Source organism: Schistocerca americana, chromosome 2, assembly GCF_021461395.2.
Source record: "Schistocerca americana isolate TAMUIC-IGC-003095 chromosome 2, iqSchAmer2.1, whole genome shotgun sequence".
NCBI classification, from domain to species: Eukaryota; Metazoa; Arthropoda; class Insecta; order Orthoptera; family Acrididae; genus Schistocerca; species Schistocerca americana.
The window spans coordinates 348,410,703-348,435,741 of NC_060120.1; the positions used below are offsets into that span (position 1 = coordinate 348,410,703).

At 35.6% G+C, this 25,039-nt stretch overlaps 1 protein-coding gene across 1 annotated transcript in view; it reads right to left on the reverse strand.

Annotated features, from left to right (window-relative positions):
* Window positions 1-25,039, reverse strand: part of LOC124594784 (CDK5RAP1-like protein) — a 130,714-nt gene that overhangs the window by 49,749 nt on the left and 55,926 nt on the right. The window contains exons 5-6 of the mRNA XM_047133191.1: window positions 21,525-21,739; window positions 13,953-14,237 (exon numbers count right to left, since the gene is read on the reverse strand). Coding sequence (XP_046989147.1) covers window positions 13,953-14,237; window positions 21,525-21,739 — 500 coding nt within the window. The remainder of the gene's footprint in view (window positions 1-13,952; window positions 14,238-21,524; window positions 21,740-25,039) is intronic.

Here is a 25,039-nt window from a genome sequence, read left to right on the forward strand (position 1 = left end):
CATATGGAAGTCTGTGTGACAGCCAAACAATATTATGTCTGTCCAATCCTCCTGCATGAATGATTTCTTAAAAGTAAAATTTAAAACTTTATGCTTTCTTTTGGCTGTCTTCTACTGGCACATCAGACTGGTCACCAGGTGACTGGATAGAAGCTTTCAACCTACTTAGTGATTTTACATAGGGCTAGAGTTTTCTTGGGTTCTCAGCAAGATCTTTTGCTGAGGTATGACAGTGGTGGTTGTTGTCGGCTTCATCCATCTATCGTTTTAAAATTGCATGAATTTTTCTATATTGGGCTGTCATCATTTGCGTGTTCTATTTTGAATCAAGAATGCAACAGTCTCTGCTTGCTCAGCATTTTCCAATTTTCTCACTAAACAAAGTAGGATCTTTACTGTGCTTAATCCACTTCCTAGTGTCATACTTCTTCAGAGAAAGATTTACTATCAATTTAAACTTTCCCCATAATTCCTCTACGTCCATAATAGTGGAACTAAATTTTGTCCTTTGGTAGTCTAAGTGGGATGTTAACAAAAGTTTATCTGCTATTTTTACCAAAAATCTCTTCTAACCTTATTGACAGATTTTACTTTAGTAAATGCTGTTGCTATGATGACATCTTGATCACTAATCCCCGACTCTATACTGATGCTGCCAATAAGGTCAGGCCTCTTTGTAACAACAAGGTCTAAAACATTTGCATTGTGTATGTGGTATCAAACTAGCTGCTCAATGCATTTTTGAAAGACATGTTTGATAGCATTTCTCAAAATTGCCTGTCCACACCAATTACAATCAATCCATAGATATCCCAGTCTATACTCAGTAGTTTAAAGTCGTCTCCAACTATGAGAGACATACAGTAATTAAAGACACAAATTAATGTAAAAAAAGGTATTTTTATACTAACCAGGGGCAGCTCTAGCAAAATGTTACTCATGGAATACAACGTGCAATTACGGACTTTTGACTTAGAGGGACAGTAATCACAAATTGAATACGTTAATTTTTCATCTACGTAATGAACTGTTTAAATATACTTAAATTTTATAATTAGTCATTTAACATTTTTAGGTATGGAAAATAAATGGTTATGGTAGCATTTGAACAGAACCTGTACGAACAAATTGGCAGTTGGTGCACCTGACCACTGTGCTACCAAGCCAATATATAAATTACTGCTCAAAAATCCCTCACACTCCACATGTAAATTTTTATAGAGCTTTCGCCTTTTCTTATGGTCCACTCAGGTAAAATATTCCAGGAACTTGAAAAGGGCATCTACTCACATAGTTTGAGCCAAATCGGTGAGCCTCAGTCCACCCTTCCTGTTAGATTTACATTTGGAGGAGATGTAACTCTTTAAATCTCACTTTCTCCTACACGGATCTACTAGAAAATGGCCTCTTTAGCGGATCATCTACAGAAAACACTTCCATGCTAAAGTTACTCATATACTCACTTTTTTTAACACCATTAATAGCCTTTTGTCCTACAAGGATAGTAATCATAACTAAAGTGAATATATTAATTTTATGTATATCAACTGAACTGTTTAAATAGATTTAAATTTCATAATTAATTCTTTAATACTGCAAAGGGAAACACACACACACACACACACACACACACACACTCTCTCTCTCTCTCTCTCTCTCTCTCTCTCTCTCTCTCTCTCTCTCTCTCTCTCTCTATGGTACCAGCGGGAAATGAACCCGTGAGCCCGAGCCATTGAAATTGCCAGTCAGTGAACAGGACCACTTGGCCAAGGTCCCATCACATCAACTGCTCCTCAAGAATCTCTCATGTTTTATGTGGCTCAAACAACAAGACAAAATCTTCTTTGCATCAGGTTTCACGTTTTATGTGGCTCAAACAACAAGACAAAATCTTCTTTGCATCAGGTATAAGTAGGCACAGATCATCACTGGGGCAAGTGTAGTAATATTCATGGGAATTATACTGAGAAGTAGTAAAAGTCAGTGGCTGTCAGTTAATTTGCACTAATGTGCTACAGCACTCTGTAAATATTGCACAAAAATTACAAAATTTCTCTTTGAATTTAAGCTGGAAATTGCACTAAAAATATGCCATTTCTCTTTGAACGCAAGACGGAAGTTGCGCTAAAATTACACTGTTCCACCTCAAATGCAAAAACATGTTTTGTGGTGTCCTTGCTGTGATTAACAGAAACCAGTGTCGAATGCTGAAATGATGGTCAGCCGTGCTATGATCAATTCAGAGAAGAGACACAGCAATCTGTTTTTGAGAGTGCATTCTCTGGTGTCATGTCATCCCTCGGGAGCATAGTCCATGGGCGAAACACGCGACATATGAGGTGTCCTATGTGACGTGCCAGTTTCCCTGCCACCACTATACCCAAAGGCAGCAGCCTGAAGATAGCTGACCATGTCAAAAGCATCTTCAGCTGTTCGTGAACTGCAGCCAGATTCTCCTATATCTGCACACAGCACGCACACCTCCTATCCATCCTAGTACTACCACCACAGAAGTAACTATAAATGAAGAGAATGCTAAATATGTAACTTGCTAGTCTCCTGATGTGTCACCAATGGAAGTTGGCATCTTACTGAGCTTTGCAGCTGGTCAATCAAGAGAAGGGACGACTGAGCTACAGACTGCACTTATCTACAGTTAACATTTACTAAAATGTGAGACTACAGTATAGACTTACTAAAATATGAGATAACGGTACAGGTCAAAAAAGAATTTTATAAGCACCCTCTTTTACAAACAAACTGTGATTTCTCAATATGCCTCCACTGATCTGACACCTGTCACTTACCAAAATGATTGTCGTCAGCAGCTGAATGAGATGAAATGTCTTGGCACATTAAAACTGTCGACTGGTGGTGAGTGATGCTCTTACATCAAATTTAGATTATGGTTTTGAGTTGTCATCAGGCAAAGAGCTTTGATCAGACAGGATGTTATACCTTAAATTATTCTACAAATAAATGAGCATATGTGGTCATCCGTATTTTTTTTTTTTTTTTTTTTTTTTTAGGTCTACCAAGCAGGGAGTGGCAACCCCTCAAGCACATTGGGCATGCATGTAGTCCATATGGCTCCTGCACGTCTCAGCATTGTGAGCTCTCCATGTCTCAGTCATGACTGGACACCAGCACTGACAGTTGCAACTTCTGAGGAACCTATTCACATCTGCACAATACGTTACAAGAAAATAGTATTACGTGTATTCTGCCACTGGCAACTATAAAGGCCGATGCATCGACTACACAAGACAGTTCTTCTGATTTTAGAGCCTTTTGTGGGCTCTAGGCAGGTGCTACCCACTTCATCAGCTCAGGATGCTCTCAAAGCCCCTCGTAGGGACCATCACTGCTGTTCACAGCTTTCATCGCCATTTCCTTTGTGGACTCAGACTGTATTAGTGATAGACTTTCCTGTGCCTGGGTTGAACCTAATCAGGATGACATTCTTGGATCTTGGATTATTTCCCTGCTGATGCATTTTCCTACAAAGCTCCTAGTGGTTTTACCACATGCTACAAACAGACTGGCAACTTCTAGATAGCAGCTCTGTCAAGCTTCTGTACAGGTACATAATGGGACACTATATTTTGTACTTTTTTACTTATTCTCGAAGCAAACGTATTTTTACTGTCAATAAACTGTTTGAAACTTGATTACTGTTTTTTCTGTGTCCTTATGAGGGACACTTCAATCCTGTAAGATATTACATTATTCACTGTCACAACTATCTAAATGGAGAGCTCTCAATGCAAAATGATAGGACAAAAACATGAATTTATCAGCTTTTCAAAATCAATAATGGACTGATATTTCTCGATAACCCACAATGATCTGTATCACTCTCGTTGAAACCTAATATAATTCCCTCTATCAGAATTCTTAATAATTTCTTCATACTGAGAAAATAGTTGCAAAAAATTACATCAGCCATACAAGTAATAAAACATGCAGATTTTCTACAACTTAAAAACAAGTGAGACTGTCAAACACTGAAAGTGTGTGTAGTAATTTATTTAACGAATACTGGAATATTTGTCAAACAGTGAAGTTACGGGCAACTGAAATAAATCATAAAAACATCTCATTTACATGTATATCACTTCCTTTGTTATATATGTTTGAGTATTGGGCTGACTAACTATGTGGCAGTGTTATATATGCCAACTGAATAACCTGGTGTATTACCACGGAACTACACAGAGGGATCTAGCCACAGTATCTCAAAGATTAATGGCTACTGTGTCTCCTCATTACAGGGATAAGCAGCATTCCATACTACTTATAAAAATAAAATGTAATAACAATTCACTGCAGTATTATTATCCTAACTGGAAATACAAATGTCTTGTAGGTACAGGACACATGAAATTAAATGACTAGTTGAAGACTAATGTAACAATGCATCTTCGTGTTTTTGCAGTGCAATAACTCAAACAGTAAATTTTGGGAATGCATCCACATAAACTTTATTTCTTCCTTTAATATTCTGGTTGTATACCATCCAGCCACCTTCAGTGTGAGCTGACAGACTGAAGCTACAGTACACATTCCACCATTTTAAATCACAGATACATAAGCACCAGAGCCACTGACTGGTGGTAAAGAGTACACATAAATTGAGTCTGTGGCTACATGGTTGACCATGCTGGGATATTAGAGTATCAGTATTACCTGCACTGTGGCAACATCTATGCAAGTTTATTAAATAAAGCACTAGATTCCATGTTTGTCCATGTTGAAACTGCAATCTCTGTTAATTAAATTCTTTGCCCAGCGAATTTTAACTGCTTCTTTCATCCAGAAAGATGAAGTCGACATTAGAATTTTGACATTTTCACATTCCACAGTGAGACCAGTGTTGATGCTATGTTCTTCCATAGCAGATCTATTGGGCTGTTAACAACTGGAAGGGCATCCGATCACCTTGCACAATTAACATGCCAAATCAAGATTTAACAGACCAACCCAACATAAATATGGGATAAAGACCGAAGAAGAAGAAGAAGAATAAGAAGACATTCATTTAACAATAAGGTATATCTCATATCTGTAACAAATTTTAATTTATTTTAAACAATTAATAACTAATAATAAAATACATTATTTTTATTAAATAAGTTTGATTAGATATTTGTTAATTAACATTTCCATTTCATAAGAGATATAGAATACAAATAAAGGCAAAAAATATTGTTACTGGAGGGCACAATGGACCAACACAAGTATGCATCTATCCTTTGGGACCATGTCCACCCCTACATGCAGTTTGCTTTTTTCCTCTCCTCGGCATGACGGCATCTACCAGGAGGACAATGCAACATGTCACACCATTTGCTGGGTACATGCCTAATTCCAAGAGCACCAAGTTTACTGTATTCCCCTGGAAATCATACTCCCTGAATTTAAACCTAATTCAATCAAGAATCTGTGAGACGACCTCAATCAGGATGTTCATGCAATGGGTTGTCAACCAAGAAACCTAGAGCAGCTGGCCACATCACTGGAGTCTGCATGGCTCAATATCCCTTTCAGTATCTTCCACAACCTCACTGACAGTCTTCCTGCATGTCTCGCATCGGTCCACACTGCAAACGGTGGTTATTCAGGTTTCTCACAGGAGGTCGCATTAACGTGACTGGAAAGTGTAGAATTTCTTCCATTATAAATTTCTGGATAAATGAAAAACTTTCAGGCAGGAAGAGCATAGTCTTTTGCTAATGAAATTTCTTTTCTTGACCAATAGATGGTGGGTGAGCAGTAGATTGGAACTTGTGCAATAAGAACACGCATTTGCAGTGATTAACTGCAACTGATAGCAACTGACAGCCCTGTTAAACTAAACAGCATTAAACCAAACAGTATTCAGAACTCATCAAATCTTCAAAGATGATTTTTTTTTCTCAGAAGTGCGCTGTACTTCTTTAGGAAATTGATATTGAGTCACTGACCTTCAAGTACTATTAAGTTCGGTGAAAATCAAAGGACCAATCCTTAACTTCCCGTTGCTAAACCTGGACCATTCTCAGCAGAATGAGACTTGTGAAAGGTAGTTCACGGAAAGAGATGCATAAAGGTTCCCTGGCATATTACACAAGTTGTGTGAGAAGTGGAATTATATTTCAGGTAGTGTATGAAGCATCTTGAGGAGGATATGCATCATTTCAGGCAATGATAAAAGACAGAGCTGCCATGATGGAGGAGAATGTGGCCAAGCTGGTTGTGTAGGGAGGCAGTGAATGGTTGTTTAGCACAAGTGGAGAAGTGCTAGGAGAATGTGAGGATCTGACTCAAGAGACAGAAGGCTAAGTCCAGTGGTCAACACAGGTGCTAACTGTTTTTAAAACAATGACCAGTCACATTCTACCTCATCAATAAGGACAATATTTGTCTCTCTTTCCAATTGTAATGGATCTGGGAGATGTTATTTTTTTACCGTATTTGTCGATACTGAATTGAAAATGTTTTCTTATATTTTTGTCAGAATTTATTATAATTTGTCTTATTATATGTTAATTTACTTCTGTTTTTGAGAGTAAAAGCATATTGATTACTATTAGAAAATGTATCGAAGAATAGCAAAGAAACTGATTGTGTAAAATATCTTTGACGTTGGAGTAGTCTTTGACTATAGTCAGTCCGAGTCGGAAGCTAACTCTTGGTGTGTGTTGACGGAAGAACAATGTGAAGGTCGCAGTCATAAATAATTTTGAATTATGTTAACTATTATTTTTGTATTGTCTGAAAAGAAGAAACTACATTGGAAGAAACTGTATTTGAAACACCAAAATGAGAGAAACACGTTGAACCACGTCATTTTCTGCAGCCGACAACGATGCATTGTGGAATCATACTTAGACAACTGAAGCCAAGACTTATATTTGCTTGCAAACGTCTAATGGAAAAGGTACTGTCACGAAATATGGCAAATTTAAGTTTATAAAAAATAGTGACCATATTTTCAACTTGTGTAATAGCCGGGAAGCCATATTTCAACTGGGGACTGTAGCCGGGATATTGTGTTCAAGAGATCTCCAACAGTGCTACGAGGAAGAAAATTTTTGTGTGTTAATACCAGTTTCTTCAGAATGTGTGTTACAGTGTTTGTGTTCATCGGGAAGTAAAAGTTTTGGAGAAGAAATGTTTCGGCAAAAAATATAATTTTCGACAGAAGAAAATACTTCAAGAATTTTGGTCAACAATCACATGGATGGAAAACGTGGTTTTGCAACAGTAGAAGAGTGTTCCAGATAAGTCACAAAACCCTCGTATTTTGTTAAAACAATATTTTTATCTTGTTTTGTATTGTTGTGTATAAATTTTTGTTCTTCACAATGACTTACGAGATTTTCGAGAGTATTGTGCCTAAAGTAGAAAGTAGTAATTTAATAGACTTCGAACATCAGGACAGGTCAAATGAAAGAGAAAGAACCGATCAATTTGATTTAAAAAGTTTTCTTGTAAATTTCACGAAAGAAATTAAACAATCAGTTGACGACAATAAGACATACTGGGATGAAAAAATTGATAACATTTTGTTGCAAGTCCAAGCAGTCAATACCCAAGTGGGTGAGCTTTCGAACAGAGTTGGCAGTGTTGAGGAAAAAATTGAATCTGTGGAAGCAAAAGTAAATGAAATTGATGTTAAATTGAGCGGTGAAATTAATACTGTAAAAAATGAGTTACTAGTAGATAGGGAAAGAAATTTAACTGATTTTAATGAGATAAAAGGGGAAATTAAAAATTTGGATGAGAATACAAAAGTTTTAGTTAAAAATGTACAACAAGAAACTGACAATCGTTTGGTTACTCTAGAAGAAAAAGTAGAATGCTATGATTTGGAAAGCAAAAAATCTGTCAAAGAACTTAGCGAAAAAATTGAAAGTTTTGACATTGAATTTCAAAGCTAAAATTACAATGTCAACACGTGTAATCTTATATCTAATATTCCAGTGAAGCACTTTTCGGTAGATGGACCCTTACATCCCGTTGATTTTATGCAGAATTGTAAGGATTGTTTTTTACCTCACTCACAAGATGAAATAAAAATTAAATTTGTGAAAAAATTCTTGGAAGGGGAAGCTTTGACTTGGGCAAACCAGATTGTAACTTTCGGGATGACCTTTTCAGAATTTGAATCAAAATTTTTGGAAAAATTTTGGGATGATCTTAAACAAACTAGAATCAAAAGTGAATTTTTGAATGGGCGAAACTATAGGGAATCAGATGGGAACATGAAACAATTTTGCAAAAGTGAACTTCAAAAACTTATTCATTTAACAAAACCTTTGGATGACTTGATCAAAATTGATACCTTAAAGAGAAGATTGCCATCAGCAATGCAGTTGAGTTTAGTTCATTGTCCTGATAGTAATGTAGAGCAGTTTCTCAATTATATTGAAAAGTTGGATAGGGTAACAACAAGAACACACAGTGGGTTTACTCAGAAAGGTAATGGTCAAAATTGGGGAAATGACAACTTTCAAAAAAGGGAACAAAACAATTATCATGGTGTCAGTCAAAATTCAGGGGGATATAGCAATTTTGAAAAGAAGGACCATAATTTTTATCCAGAACAAGAACAACATTTTCGCGTTAATAATCAACAAAATAGAGAACACTTTAGGGATCAAAATCACAGAAATTTTGATAGAGGTCCGTACAATAGAAACTACCAACAATCAGGTAATGTTTGGCATAGGAATGGGATCAGAAATGTTGATCAGAGACATTGGCAGAACCATAATCAGCAGTTCAAACAGGAACCGGAAATAAAAAACGAGTAGACGCCCCCTTGAAGGTCCGCAAGGTTGATGCAGAAGGTGAGCATGATGAAAGGACCAATGGATGTGACTATCATAAACCCAAACAGGTCAGTTCCAAACCTAAGCTATCACATGAGGTCATTAGTTGTTACTTATTGAAGAAATTTCAAGAGGAAAATAATAATGATAAAGATAACATTTTCAATACACAAGAACATACAGTAGATAAAAGTAATTGTGATTCATTTAATTTAACAGAGTTTTACACTTGGGCAGAAAAGAAAAACACTTTGTCGGATGATGTAATTTGCAGTAGTTCAGAGATGTGCGTGAATGAAAGAGAGAATGCATGCTGTGAGAATGAAAATGTTGGTGAAAGGGATCTGGTAACTTTAGAAACGGGAAATAATATTTTGGGGAATAATTTGAATGTGTATGACCTGAATATGTGTAATGATAATGATGTTGTTGATAAAGTTGATAATGATGGTAATGGTATTGATGATGATGTTGAGGAAAGGTATTTCATTAGTTTAAATAGGGAGTTGGGTATACACATGGTTGAAAATGGATTAAATAGGCAGGATGAATAATACTCGCAATCTGGGTGTATGTAAAAGTGTGAATTTAGATGTTGCTGGTAAAGAATCTGACTACACAAATAACGATGACACATGTATAACTTCTTACCTAAGTGAAACTTTTATAGATACTAATGATACACACACATTTCTTATGAATATATGGCTGAACAGTGAAACTATTTCTTTTGACAAGAACTTTAGAAAGATGCTTATTAATGTATGTGAAACTGTATGTCCTGAGTGGTGGAAAAAGATGAGATATTTTATTTTTGAAAAGCTGAAGGATAAGTACTTCAATAGTATACAATGTGATTTGGATGAAAATTCTTGGCTATTTGAGATAATAGAGAGTACTAATGACAATTTTGTATCTTGTGCAAATTTTATAACTGTGACAAATAATACATATAATGGTATACCATATGATTCTGATAAGTATAGGTTTGGGGAAATTGAAAGTGATTTATTACATGAGAATACAGGTTCTGAGAAAAGTGATCAATTTTGCAGTCCTTATATAAAAGTTCAAATTGGGTCATGGATTGGTAAATGTTTAATTGATACAGGAAGTGAGATCTCGGGAATATCTGAAAGATTAAGCAAAAAATTGAAAGTGGGGAAAGATTATGTTGAAATGCCAGTTGTTGGGGTACAGATAAAAGGTGCTACTGGGAAGAGCAGTAAGTTGGTAAAAAGCCAGGCTTTAGTGACATTTTTAATTGAAGGCAAGTTGTTCACACATGGATGTTTTGTAATTCAGGAATTTAATGAGGATTTTCTTTTGGGTATGAATTGGATAGTAAAAGTAAATACAGCATTTGATTGGGTTGGAAGAAAACTTTTGATAGAAACTAGTGAAAGGGAATACATTCAGACAAATTTTGTGAACACACTTGGTGATCAGAGTAATGGAAATTTTGACAGTATTAATTTACTAAAAGAAAATAGATTGGAGAATATTGAAATTCATAGATTTGATACTGATGGAGTTGAATTTGGGAATTTAGTAAATTTGAAAATTTCAGAAACACAAAATTTATCTGGGGAGCAAAAACAACAGTTAGAAAATCTGCTGTGGGAATACAGTGATGTTTTCAGTGACATACCTGGTAGGGTAAAGGGTTATCAGTGTGAGTTTCAGGTAAAACCTCATGAACCATTTTTCATAAAACCATACAGTATTGCAATATCAAAAAGACCTGCTGTTGAGAAAGAGCTGAAAAAGATGGAAGGATGTAATATAATAGAAAGGAATATCAGTGCATATAATAATCCTCTAGTAGTAGTTTCGAAAAAAGATGGTGGAGTAAGATTGGTTTTGGACTCTAGACGCTTAAACAAAATTTTGTTCAGACAGACAGACCATCCTGAAAATATTGATGAGTTACTCTATAAATTTACAGATATAAAATATATGTCAAGTTTGGATCTAACTTCGGGTTTTCATCAAGTACCACTTTCGGTTAATTCTAGAAAATATACTGCTTTCTTGTACAATGGTAAGAGTTACCAATATTGTGTTGTGCCATTTGGGTTAAATTCTTCTGTTTCCGAATTTATAAGAGCTTTGGATCATGTACTGGGGCAAGAACTTGCGTCTAAACTGATAATCTATGTAGATGACATTTTGGTTACAGGAAAAAATTGGGAGGAACATTTTTTGATTTTGAAGTCAGTTTGTGAAAAACTTAGAAAAGGGGGGATGACATTGAAATTAGAGAAATGTAAATTTGCAGTTTCTGAATTAAAATTTTTGGGTCATGTTGTCACAGACAAGGGAATTTTGGCAGATCCAGAAAAAATTAAAGCAATTTCAGAAATTCCTATTCCTAAGACTAAAAAACAATTAAAGTCGTTCTTTGGGTTATGCGGTTATTACCGAAAACATATAAGTGATCAGAGTCTGAATGCACCATGTTTAAGTCAGTTACTCAAGAAAAACACTGTTTGGGTTTGGGATAAAAGTTGTCAGGAAGAGTTTGATAAAATTAAGCAAGAGTTGAGGAAGCAACACTTATTACACAGACCTGATTTTAATTTACCATTTTGTTTGAACACTCATAGCAGTAATTATGGGCTTGGAGCAGAGTTATTTCAAGAAAGAGTAGAGAATGGAGTTAAGATACATTGTACCATAGCATTTGCAAGCAGAATGTTGCTCAAGCATGAGAAAAGTCATAGAAAATCCACACCCTAATGCTTATCGTTTGGTGTATCCTAAGTCAAAGAAATTATTTGGTCTTAGGAATGTTGTCTCTTTAAAACTGTATAAACAGAAATCATAATTTCAAAAATTTAAATAATCTATGATCATCTAAAACAAAAGTCCTCCACTGGAATATGCTTGTTAGAACAAAACTATCTAAAACAAAAGTCCTCCACTGGAATATGCTTGTTAGAACAAAACTATCAGTACAACCAAGTATGTATATTTGCATGTATAAATTAATAATTTGAAGTCACATGTTAATTGAAACTGATGAAAAAAAAAAAAACACTGATGTAACAAAGAATGAGAGAAAGATTTATTTTTACTTTTTTACAAAAAAAAGTCTCCCTAGTGAGCATTTCTGAATTTTTCTAATTTTGGAAGCTAAGTCTTGCCTGTGGGTGAAGGCATGCATGTGAGGACATGCATGCAAAGGTATAAGTTTCAAAACCAATTTTAGATAAAGCCTCATGATATATGAGCAGTTTATTGTTGTTTATACTGATGTTGTGGGGAGCAAAAGTACTCTTCATAAAAATGTGACTTGTAGTAATATTGTAGTAGAGAGGAAAGTGTACATTAATAATTGCAAAAAATTTAGATAATACTGATGTATCTTTAGCTGTACTAAAAGAAGAAAGACATAAGGAAAAAAAATACAAAAAAAAAAAATGAGTAAAAAAAATTTAAAAAGAAAATCATAAGCAAAAAAAACATACAAAAAACAAAAAAACCATGACTAATAAAAAAATATAAAAATTAAAAAAATCAGAAGTTAAAAAATATATATATATATAAAAGGCAAATATAGAGAAAAACACATTACACTATATATGTCCAGTATCATTTTTACTGTTACAATATGTAAGCATAATGAAATTAACATTAATATAAAAAAAAATTAATTAAATCTTATTCTAGGAAATGAGTTTTACCTTTCTATTATTTTCAGTCTGTATGCTAGAATATTTCTCATGTATGTTTTATACCATGTATATTTGTCATGTTAAATAATTTCCTTACTTGAAATTTTTGTGTATGGGATTGATGGGGAAGTATCATTGCAACAACAGCCAGTAACAAGTCCACAGATTCAAAGAGTCCAAATTTGGAAGAGGTTATCAGACTGCATCATTAATGTACTAATTGTGTAATACAGATCCATCACTGAGTGTTGTCGGGATTTTGTTGTATATGTCCATAACAACAAAAGCCCTGGGGAGCAGTTGTAATGGATCTGGGAGATGTTATTTTTTTACCGTATTTGTCGATACTGAATTGAAAATGTTTTCTTATATTTTTGTCAGAATTTATTATAATTTGTCTTATTATATGTTAATTTACTTCTGTTTTTGAGAGTAAAAGCATATTGATCACTATTAGAAAATGTATCGAAGAATAGCAAAGAAACTGATTGTGTAAAATATCTTTGACGTTGGAGTAGTCTTTGACTATAGTCAGTCCGAGTCGGAAGCTAACTCTTGGTGTGTGTTGACGGAAGAACAATGTGAAGGTCGCAGTCATAAATAATTTTGAATTATGTTAACTATTATTTTTGTATTATCTGAAAAGAAGAAACTACATTGGAAGAAACTGTATTTGAAACACCAAAATGAGAGAAACACGTTGAACCACGTCATTTTCTGCAGCCGACAACGATGCATTGTGGAATCATACTTAGACAACTGAAGCCAAGACTTATATTTGCTTGCAAACGTCTAATGGAAAAGGTACTGTCACGAAATATGGCAAATTTAAGTTTATAAAAAATAGTGACCATATTTTCAACTTGTGTAATAGCCGGGAAGCCATATTTCACAATTCAAATCAGCATTTGAAACAAATCTTTTAAAAGGCACAATGTCTGAAGTAATAATCCACAATAATTCCTTAATGGCACTTTACAGTGATGTGCAGTCAAGATTGCAATTATGTTGCATAACCACTGAAGATGCACACAAAACTTTAATTTCAAAGACCTGAATTGCTGCACATGACATGTCTCTTTACAGATCGTAATATTTACAGAATTGACTGTAAATTGAAAATTTCTGGGCAGGCTATAGGTAAAAATTTACCAGTTGAAAATGGTGAATTCACCCTAGCATGAACAGTTACGCTGTAACACCTTGATTAACAGTCATCATGCAAATTAAGAAAATTGGCTCCAGACAATGGACTGATACTTCTTTTCACAGAGATATCTCTCCTTCACCGGATTTAAGTCACCATCATTATTATTCTTCCATTTACCATAACTATTTTCGGTGTGAATGAAGGTCATGCTTTCGTAAAACTTATGTTATTTTAAATATATTGAGTTGTTTCTGTTCAACATTTAAGGACAAAAACAAAGAAAAATATGCAGTAACATCATACCTCTCTCATGCTGTATGGAAACAGGAAAGCTGTATTGTATTTCACTCTTTTGATCAGATCAAGTGTTTCTTGAAATTCTTCTTCTGTCTCACCACAAAAGCCACAAATAAAATCACTGGATAGTGCAACTCCAGGAACCATTTGACGAACATGATCCACTAGTTCAAGGTAGGCTTCACGAGAGTAGCCACGTCGCATGCGTTCTAGAACTTTCGTGCTTCCACTCTGTGCAGGAAGATGCAGACTGCGACAAATGTTTGGTCGCTCATGAATTAATTGCAGAACCTGTAAAATTCAAGTATTAATCATCCACAAAGGAAACAACAGTCAAAAATGACATTTCATCCAAATAATGATACAAAGAACTCCTCTTAACCAGTGGGAGCAGATGAACAAAAGCAAAATATGACAAAATCACTGCCTTTCTGAGCCATGAGTAACCTTTATCTAGCAAATGAGATAGAAAGGGCTGGGCCGGAGGGAATGGAGCCTAGTAATCTATGACCCCATATCAAGGGAGACAGAGGAAGATGGGGGTGGGGGGGGGGGGGGGCGGGTGGAGATCTCATTTCTTTTAAGTCTCTGTTACTGAAAGGAAAGCAAGCTGCCATCACGTGATAGTAGTGAGATTTGTACTTATGATGATTTCAGCTGATGGCACACAAATACAATCAATCTTACCATTATGTTTCAGTTGCCTGATCAAAATTTCTGATATAGGATGACCATTGTCATTATGCGTAATATAACATTATACTACATATAAGATTATTTTTAATGAAACATGTGTAGCATGCTACTTGCTTGTGTACTGCAAATTAAATGAAAAAATTGCCTATCTCTTTATGAGTATGAAAGATGCAGAAACTTTTGTCAATAACTACACATAGTAGTTTCTCAATGACTCCTTATCCAGCTGAATGACTGGTGTCAGCCATGAAGATGGAATAGTTTCTAAGTTTACTGATGTCATTAAATCTTCATGACAGCAAATTTTACAAATTTATGGACAAGAAGATGCAGTAGCCAGCCTAGTCTTATTGAAATTTTTAGAGATCCAGAATAATCCAATAGTTCTGTGCCCTTTTCTGGTTGTGTGTTCAATGAACTTAATACTTATTCCACCAAGTTAGTTTAGAACAAATTCCGGAAGAATGAATTCATTTCATACAACATACAACAAAAAAAGACAAATAAAAAAAATGAGCATACAAACTCTAAAGCTATGCATAGTTAACAGTCTGCCTCGCTTCTTTTTATTTAATTTCTATTGGAGGTGATCAGTTCTGATCATCGTAACCATCAAACGAGGAGAGTAAGTGCATCAGGAATGTGTCTGATACAAAGTAATTTAGGTCCTCCCCTCCCCTAAGTTCTTCCACAAAGAAGTGAACTGTACCTGGATATTTTACAGGGTTGACTAGTGTTTACCAAATTACTGGTAAGATTTTGTGTTTGTGTAAATCTTAGTGCATAGCTTTGTGTGAGGCTGCTTCCTCATGCAGTTCTTCTGCCACCAGAAGAGTTATGTCACTGACTACATTCAAATCTAATGTTAGTACACAACATAGAGTTTCAATCAGCCAAAGATTTCTAACACGCACTGATATTGAACTAACTGTTAGAACTACATGGTGGACTGCTAACAGTTTAACTCCAACAGTCGTGAAGCTTTCACATACTTAGCGCTGGCTGTAGTACACTGTGTTATATCTGTCAGCTGCCATCGCCAGTAAATACAATTTCGTACATGAATTAGATTATCTACTTCAGTGCTTTATGATATGATAGCAAAAATTTATAACTGACCAAGAAGAGGAGAAGAATGAGTTTGTGAAAAGCACCACAGACCAGTATTCTAACTGATATGAATTTTCAGGTGGCCAGCACTCGTTGTTCGCAACTGACATTCACAGGTGTTCAAGATATATTCCATGCAGAGGGGCATGCACTGACACACAAGAACTCCAAATTACTCATTTTTATTTACACTTCCTTAGTTAGTTGTCTTTCAGTTCAAGGTCAAAAATATTTATGTCTTGCTATTGACTCTGACACTACAGAAAAAATGATTTGTGCCACTTTTTGGAACCATAATTTTTGATTTATTTCATCGTATGTTCATCACTGTTCTGCAACCATCAGCAGGCACTATATTCTATTAATTTCTGAAAATAAATGCACTTTTATGTACAGGCTGCTCAAAATATTCTTCTTGTGTCCCTTTACATTTATGCATTGCAAGGTTAGAATCTTACATCATTGTTCTCTTTGGAAATGAAGAGTTTTAACACCTAATACGATAAGTCATCTGCAAACTAATGAAAAAAAAAAAAAATTTAATTTTAAACTGAAGAGCAATTATTTGGTTAGAACAGGGCTTGTATCTGACAAATACATGTTGTGTTACATATTCTACTGCTTTATATACTTGAAGAACCAAAATATGAAGTTCAGTTTATCTTTATTTACTTATGTGTTAAGGATGGTAGATGCTCGGTTGTTACACCTTTTTATTCAGATAGATGTGAAATGGCGTATTTGTTCACCTCACAGATTTAGTTTCAACATCGTTAGCTGCTGTTTGTGAGAATTTTAGGATGAACAATAAATTCACAAGGCACACAGGCACCTCCTGGCACAATGGGCAGTCCAGAAAAGTAATAAGAACAAAAAATGGTATTAGTAATAATAATAAATCAACTTTTCAAACCCTCAAGAAATTTATTATATATATTTTAATATGCAAGCAGCTATGCATTGTGGAATCTTTGTTTACAGTGGATGCGTAGCTCATATGCTGCAGGTAGTTATTCATGATGTTATAGTCGAAGATGCTGCTGGATGGATATAATAAAAAAAATGTCTCAAACTGTAGGACATTTTAAAGGAAGTCAACGAGCTTTCCAATATTTAAACACATTTAAAGAAACCTGCAACTTACCCACACACATTTGGTTCTTGATGTCGAAACCCACTGGAACAGCACTTATTTAACGTTGAAAAGACTCATTGAACAAAAGACTGCTATCAGTTTATACACGGCAGAATGCAGTGGGGTAATAGTCCCACCTGCACAAGAATGGGTAGAAATAAGCTACTGTATAACAGACTTAAATGCTTTCATCAGGTAACACTTGATATTTCAAGTGACTCTTCATCAGTATCTTTAATAACGCCATTGACAGTTATGCTTAATTGAAAATTGATCACAAAAGATGAAGATCCTGAAAATGTAAAACTGTTCAAGACCCAGTAGTGAGAGTTTGTTAACAGGAGATTTTATTATGCAATAAATACTCTGCATTTATTGGCTGCAGCTTTAATGCATCCCTGTTTTAAAACTAAGTATTTGATTAGAATTATCATTTCTACGAGAGAATGAGTCTCAGTCAATTCAAATAGCTCATATGGACATAGATGTTGATGAGCCTGGACCTTACTGTTCAACATCAAATGCAGATATCAAAACTGCATCCTCAAAAAATGATGAATTATGGGATTCACATGATAAACTTCCATCATGTGTTACAAGTGGTAATGAGTAGGATTTGGAACATCACTATCCACCTTTTGAAGAACATCCAACAATTTTTTTAAAAAGATCCTTTGCTTTCGAAGAATGTTGACATTCATGAATATTGGGCTTCTAGTCCATATACTTACCTATGCCCAATTGCACTAAAATATTTATTTGCTTCTCCTACAAGTGTTCCTCGTGAACAATTGTTCAGTGCAGCCGGACAGGTATATGCGGACAGGTGATCTAACTTGACTGGTGAAAATGTGGACAATTATTATTTTTAGCTCACAACATAAGACCGTTTAACTCTGATTGTTAATTCTTTTTCACTGATAGATATGCTAATGGAAATTTAAGATTCGTTTGGCTATTATTATGTGTTCTCCAACTGTAATTGTTCAAGTACCTTTTTTATGTAAAGAAATATTGTAATTGACTTTATTTCAAAGTGCTGTTATTTCTGCCAAGTGCAAAATAATTTTAACCATCTCATTATATCATTTATATTATATTTCAATAATCATAATTTTATTCACATTTTGCCAATCTTAAATGGAATTTCTTGGGGCTATTGAACCTCCAGCTTCAGCTTCAGCTTCAGCTTTGGCTGAAGGTTACGGCAGTAGCTGATTAATTGGCTTCAGCTTCCACCAGAAACTGACCTTCGGTCGGACACTACACATATTCTTACTGATATAGTTACATGATATAAAATAAAAAGAAGAATACAATAAGTAAAGTGTATAGTAGGTTTATGAGGTGTAACAGTCGTTACAGAACCTGGTCATTCTATAGACCACTATGGCTCCTACATATATTGGACCATGTTTTTTATAAAGGAGGTATGCCTCATCACATTGAAAGCACATAATTTTCACATGTATCTCAGGAATACTTTTCTTCATGGTCTATTTTATTGTTTTAAGCTGTAGACACCCACTAGTTGTATTTGCGATTTGCAGCAGATCTGAAGACGGTCATTGGTAACCAGAATCGCTTCTGTGAGGACCACAAATTTGTGATCATAGATGCGAAATAAATAAATTTATTCTACATTTTCAGATCACTGTTCCACTTGCGACCATGTCACAGCTTGTAAATGTAATATTGTGTGGAGAAATAAACACAAACATAAATATCGTAAATGAAACTAGTAATGTCCTCAGAAATATTCTTGTGAGTTTTAGCATGTACCTGTTGATAAGCAGTGCAACAACGTTTACTACAATGACTGCACCATTAATCGACCAATTGATCAAATGCCTAAACAGCAGACCTACAAAACATATTTATCATAAATCTGAATACAAAATTTTTCCAGAGAACCAGCAAACCAAAGTGCAGATAAAAGATACAGAGAAGCTAACGTAAAAGGGAAATTCTCTGAATTCTCAACATTATTCAAACTGAACTCAGGAAAGACATTTTCAAAGGTAAGTATCTCAGTCTCAGTGACACTTACCTTTGAAAATGTCTTGTAAGTTTAACAAATGGACAACAGCAGGTATTAGCAAATCCTCCCAAACCCTCAAATACCTCAGTTCCAAGAAAAAAAGGTTACAATTAGCCACAGTTCTTAAATTTCTATCATAGGTACAAAAAAAATTTATGGGATGGTGCTGACTGATGTAAAAATGTCATTTAATGACGAGATAATAAACACTGCAGAGAATAAAAGAAAGCAGCCTGGGATGACATTGAACAGGAAACAGGAGAGACAAAAGCAAAACAACGTACTGGTGTGGGAGGATAAAGCAATAACCTAGCAAACTATGTAAATGAACATTTTTCAAGTACTGCAGAGAAATTACAACCAACCACAAAATATGAAGTCAGTAAAATGGCACAAAGCCTACAAAATAAAAAGTCAGTAGGCTTAAATGAAATATCGACATGTGTGCTGAAAGAATACATACGGAATATACAAGCTCCCTCAACAAAAATAATAAATGAGTCATTCATATGAGGAAATATCCACAGCATTTAAAACAAGCAAGAGTTGTCACTCTTGCTTAGGAAAGGTAATACAGAAGACATAGAAAACTACCAGCCCCTTTCCCAGCTGTCACTGTTCTCAAAAATAATAGAATCAATCACAAAAGATAAATTACTGAATTACTTGACCAAATACAACATTCTAAGTGAATCACAGGTTGGATTCCAAAGTGACAGAAGTACAGAATCAGCAACAGCACAACTCACAAAATGGTATTTCACACTCTTGACGAAGATGAGTGTTTTACATGCACATGTTTAAATCTTTCTAAGGTTTCTGATACTGTTGATCATATGATTCTACTAAATCAGCTAGTATCATTACAGATAGAGATGTAACTAATGACTGGTTCCAGTTGTACCTAGAAGGTAGGGCACAAAGAGTAGAGATACCACATACTGCAAATCAGCTTAACCTTTCCATAAAATACTCCCCAGAATTAAAATATATTAACCTAGGAATTTCTCAGGGTAGTATATTATGACCAATACTGTTCCCAATGTACATCATTGATGTTCCTTATAGTGTGACCTGATGTTTTCCCAGCACATTTCTAACTTATATAATTTGAGTGGCCATCCAGGCCATGCCACAAATTATCCATGATGTACCAGCAGACAGACCCACTGTCACCTTCAGGTGATGACTGCTGCTCTGCCTACACCAGTGTCCTATACGTGTTGCCCATTACCCCTTTCACCACTCTGTTCCTGTTGCAGCTGATGCAGTGAGTGGCGGCAGTGGCAGTGGCAGTGGCAGTAGCAGCAGCACATAACTGCGAAGAACAATTACCAGTGTCCGTGGTATCTTAGTTCGATGCAGACCTCACGTTACGGGAAGTGACACTGTTAAGTTAAATAGAATGCATAACTACACAAAATTTCTGGTAATGAATATTCATTCTTAGTTGATATGGTGTGAACACACAAAGATATTTGAAAACTGTATCTCATCAGCATGTTATGCCCTTAAGAGTCCTGTCATCAGTATGCAACAGCTAGTGTCTTTCAGTTACATACTATTTGTATGTAAACTCAGTTCTTAGCTATGGAATTCTTTTCTGGGGAACAAAATCCATAAAATATGAACACAGTGCTCAAACTACAGAACAGAACCATAAGAGTATTACCGTAACCAAAAATAGTACTTAAGCTCATTGTAAAGATCATTCAAACTGACAGAGAAAGAGTAAAGTTAAAATTCAAAACACCATTTTCTATGGAAAAATAATACCACACAATAAAATTTCCATAGAGATTAAAGAGATTAGTAAAATGAACTTATTTCAAAAAGGAAGTTAAGGAGTATCTACATTCTATACATGGAGGGTTACTTAGATAAAACGGAGTAAACAATTGATTAAAATGAATAATAGAATGTTGATAAAAATCTATTTTTGTCCTATATTATACTGGAACTCTTATAGAAATTCCTGTTCACAGAACACTATTTAAAAAAGAAAATCACCCAGAGCAGAGTACACACCGCAGGTCTTCTTTGGTACATACGATGCAGTGTGATGATGCTGAAACCTTGCTTGAGCAAAGAGAAAGTGTCACCTGGCAGCTGGGGTGTATACTAAGCCGTACAGTCAATGAACAGAGTGATATCTTGTGACTTAGTCTCATGTTTTGTATTTTTACTTATGTATCCATTTGCTGCAAACTGGTCAGTAGATTTTCTCTATGTGAAATGCAATTATTTATATTGCCTCTAACAAAATTTCAACAGTTGGTATGGGAGTGTAAAAAATTGTATTTGTTAACTGATTAAAAGTTTCAATTCCTTTACAGCTGGTACTAAGCATAACAGAGAGAAATAAACATGAAGTATCTGTGAATTAGCAGCTGAGGAAGAGGGTGAATATCTCACATTTGTTGTGATTAATAAAAACATCTTATTTCAGTTGCTCCTCTTGCATAAAATCCCTTATAAACAAATGTCATACATCTGACTTACACATCACAAAGTTCAATATTTTATTTTTTAATTTCACTTCCATTATGCAACATGCACAAATTATTCATATTGATTTATGTCATATGTACATTACCTCATCAGGAAAATCCTTGGGATGTGGAGAAGTAAATCGTATTCTCATTTCAGGATTAACAAGAGAAATCTTATCCAGCAGATCGGCAAACCTGAGCCCTCCTCTCTTGTTCTTGTAGACTGTGCGAAACCCCTTTGCAAGATGTGTTTCTTCATCAGGTGTACCACCATAATGATCAATTGCTGACATATCACGGTAGCTGTTCACATTCTGACCTGTTCATTAAAAGCACGAAGCAAGGTGTACAGTCTTATAACATAAGGCTACATCTATAACTCTGAACTAATTAGACATTAAGTCAGTTCATCCCTCGACAAATCATCAATATATGAACTAAAACCAGTGTCTTTGGTGAATGATTCATGATTCAAGACACTTGGAAACGTCATCGCACACATTCTAGCTTTTCACAAATATCCTGGATTTACTACCTCACTTCTTATCTTCTTATTTTGAAGCATCTTTTCCTTCCTTTTCTCAAATTGCTTACCTCTCTCATTCCATTTTCTGATTCCCTCATTTCTCATGCATGCGCATCCATTCCTTCTCCATTTATATATATTTGTTCATCCTCAGTACCTCTCATGTTGTGTACTCATGCTGCAAATAAAACTGCAGTGGTTGTAAAAAGTAAGAGTTTCACAGCCTTTTCTTTGCATTCCGGAAAGGCCTGTTCCAGTTGTTCCAATTTAAGCAGTGATGAACATTTGGTAAAAGAGACTCTGGCTCTTCTGTCTGTAATACAACTGATTATATGGAACTGGCTAAGCAATGTTTTCTCTATACAATAATTTCCTTTTTTATTCAATAATGTTCGTGCAACATTACAATATAATTATATGCAGTCCTTCATCTTCACTGTAATGATATGACATCCAATTGTATGCTTCTCTTTGGGTTAGGTAGGCTCTTGCCAGAATTTTTTGTAGAAATTTCAGTCTACATTGTTCTCCATTTTACAAATAGGTCTTTGTACAGCACTGTACACCTTGACAATGAGGAACGGTGCATTGCAGTTTCATAAGCAGAGAAAGTCAAGTATAACCACTGAAGTCCTTGCAGGGCTAGTTTTTTGTATACATGTATTGCAACTATAATATCAACCACAGAACTAAATAAGTCATATCGTGGTGGACAGCACCCCGTACCCCTCACCAAATGGCACTATACGTAAATGTTATACCAGTTCATTGAGTGCAGATCCCTCTAGTCATGCAATAAATTGGAAATTATGGCAGTCACTGTCCAAATACAAGTCTTATAGTCAAAGTATCGGAACACATGAGGCAATACTGACCCTACGACTTATCTTAGAAGAAAGATTAAGGATAGGCAAACCTACGTTTCTAGCATTTGTAGACTTAGAGAAAGCTTTTGACAATGTTGACTGGAATACTCTCTTTCAAATTCTGAAGGCGGCAGGGGTAAAATACAGGGAGCGAAAAGCTATTTACAATTTGTACAGAAACCAGATGGCAGTTATAAGAGTCGAGGGACATCAGAGGGAAGCGGTGGTTGGGAAGGGAGTGAGACAGGATTGTAGCCTCTCCCCGATGTTATTCAATCTCTATATCGAGCAAGCAGTGAAGGAAACAAAAGAAAAATTTGGAGTAGGTATTAAATTCCATGGAGAAGAAATAAAAACTTTGAGGTTCACCGATGACATTGTAATTCTGTCAGAGACAGCAAAGGACTTGGAAGAGCAGTTGAATGGAATGGATAGTGTCTTGAAAGGAGGGTATAAGATGAACATTAACAAAAGCAAAACAAGGATAATGGAATGTAGTTGAATTAAGTCGGGTGATGCTGAGGGTATTAGATTAGGAAATGAGACACTTAAAGTAGTAAAGGAGTTTTGCTATTTGGGGAGCAAAATAACTGATGATGGTCGAAGTAGAGAGGATATAAAATGTAGACTGGCAATGGCAAGGAAAGCATTTCTGAAGAAGAGAAATTTGTTAACATCGAGTATAGATTTAAGTGTCAGGAAGTCGTTTCTGAAAGTATTTGTATGGAGTGTAGCCATATATGGAAGTGAAACATGGACGATAAATAGTTTGGACAAGAAGAGAATAGAAGCTTTCGAAATGTGGTGCTACAGAAAAATGCTGAAGATTAGATGGGTAGACCACATAACTAATGAGGAAGTATTGAATAGGCTTGGGGAGAAGAGAAGTTTGTGGCACGACTTGACTAGAAGAAGGGGTTGGTTGGTAGGACATGTTCTGAGGCATCAAGGGATCACCAATTTAGTATTGAAGGGCAGCATGGAGGGTAAAAATCGTAGAGGGAGACCAAGAGATGAATACACCAAGCAGATTCAGAAGGATGTAGGTTGCAGTAGGTACTGGGAGATGAAGAAGCTTGCACAGGATAGAGTAACATGGAGAGCTGCATCAAACCAGTCTCAGGATTGAAGACCACAACAACAACAGTTGGCAGCAGCTGGAGATGAAGCTGGTAGTGAAGGAACATTTAAGGGTGAGCCAACCACTGGGCCTTCTACTGGCCTACTAGAGAATTTCACATGACGTGCCTGAGATATTGGTCCTAGCCAGATGTGCACAATGTTACGAATATCAATACATCCAGCGGGGTTACTAAACTCATGACCAGGAAACAAGGTAAGATTTTAATTTTGTCTCAGTATTATATAGGATACTATGCTAGGAACATTACGTAAAAGGTGTTTATATCTGAATTTTTATGCTGAACTTGATTGCAAATTTACAGTGTGTGATGAACAGTTCATGATCCTGACATGCCGATATAGCTACAGTGGCCATATTAACCATTTGATCTGCAGTCTAAGAGAACTATTACTCAATTTACACAGTGGCTTATCTGCATTTGAGTTCAGAATTATGTGGTGATAACCTTTGTGAGTGCATTAGAAAACTTACGAGTATGGCTTCGTGTATTTGAGAACTCTAAAACTAATATATGGTAAAAACCCTTATTGCCTGTCACATTCAACATGAGCTTTAAGTGAGTAGCAATTAAATAGGGTGCAGAGGGTCAATTTTTTAAAATATAATACAACTTGATACATAAAAAATCTCCTAACCAAATAGTGGAAAGAGAAAACACATATACATGTTAAAGAAATGTGCAAGCTTTTGGAGCCAGTGGCTTCTTCTTCCAACAGACTCCCTTCAGCAGGAGGGTTGAAGGGGAATGAAGAGAGATGAAGGAAAAGGACTGGTGAAGTTTAGGAAATGGGGAGAGTTTGAAAAAGTCACCCAGAACACCGGGTCAGAGAAGACTTACCAGACGGGATGAGAAGGAAAGACTCTCTTCCTGCATCCCTCCTTGTTCCCCCATCAACCCTTCTGATAGAAAAAGGAGTCATTGGCTCCAAAAGCTTGCACATTTCTTTAATTTTAATATATGTGTTTTCTCCTGCTCTGACACTGGGGCACAGAAAACAGATTGTGCTGTTGAGCTTGTGACCCATTCTTTGTTGTATTGCAGGTTGAAAGTTGTTTTGGGGTAGCCAAATACAATGATCTACT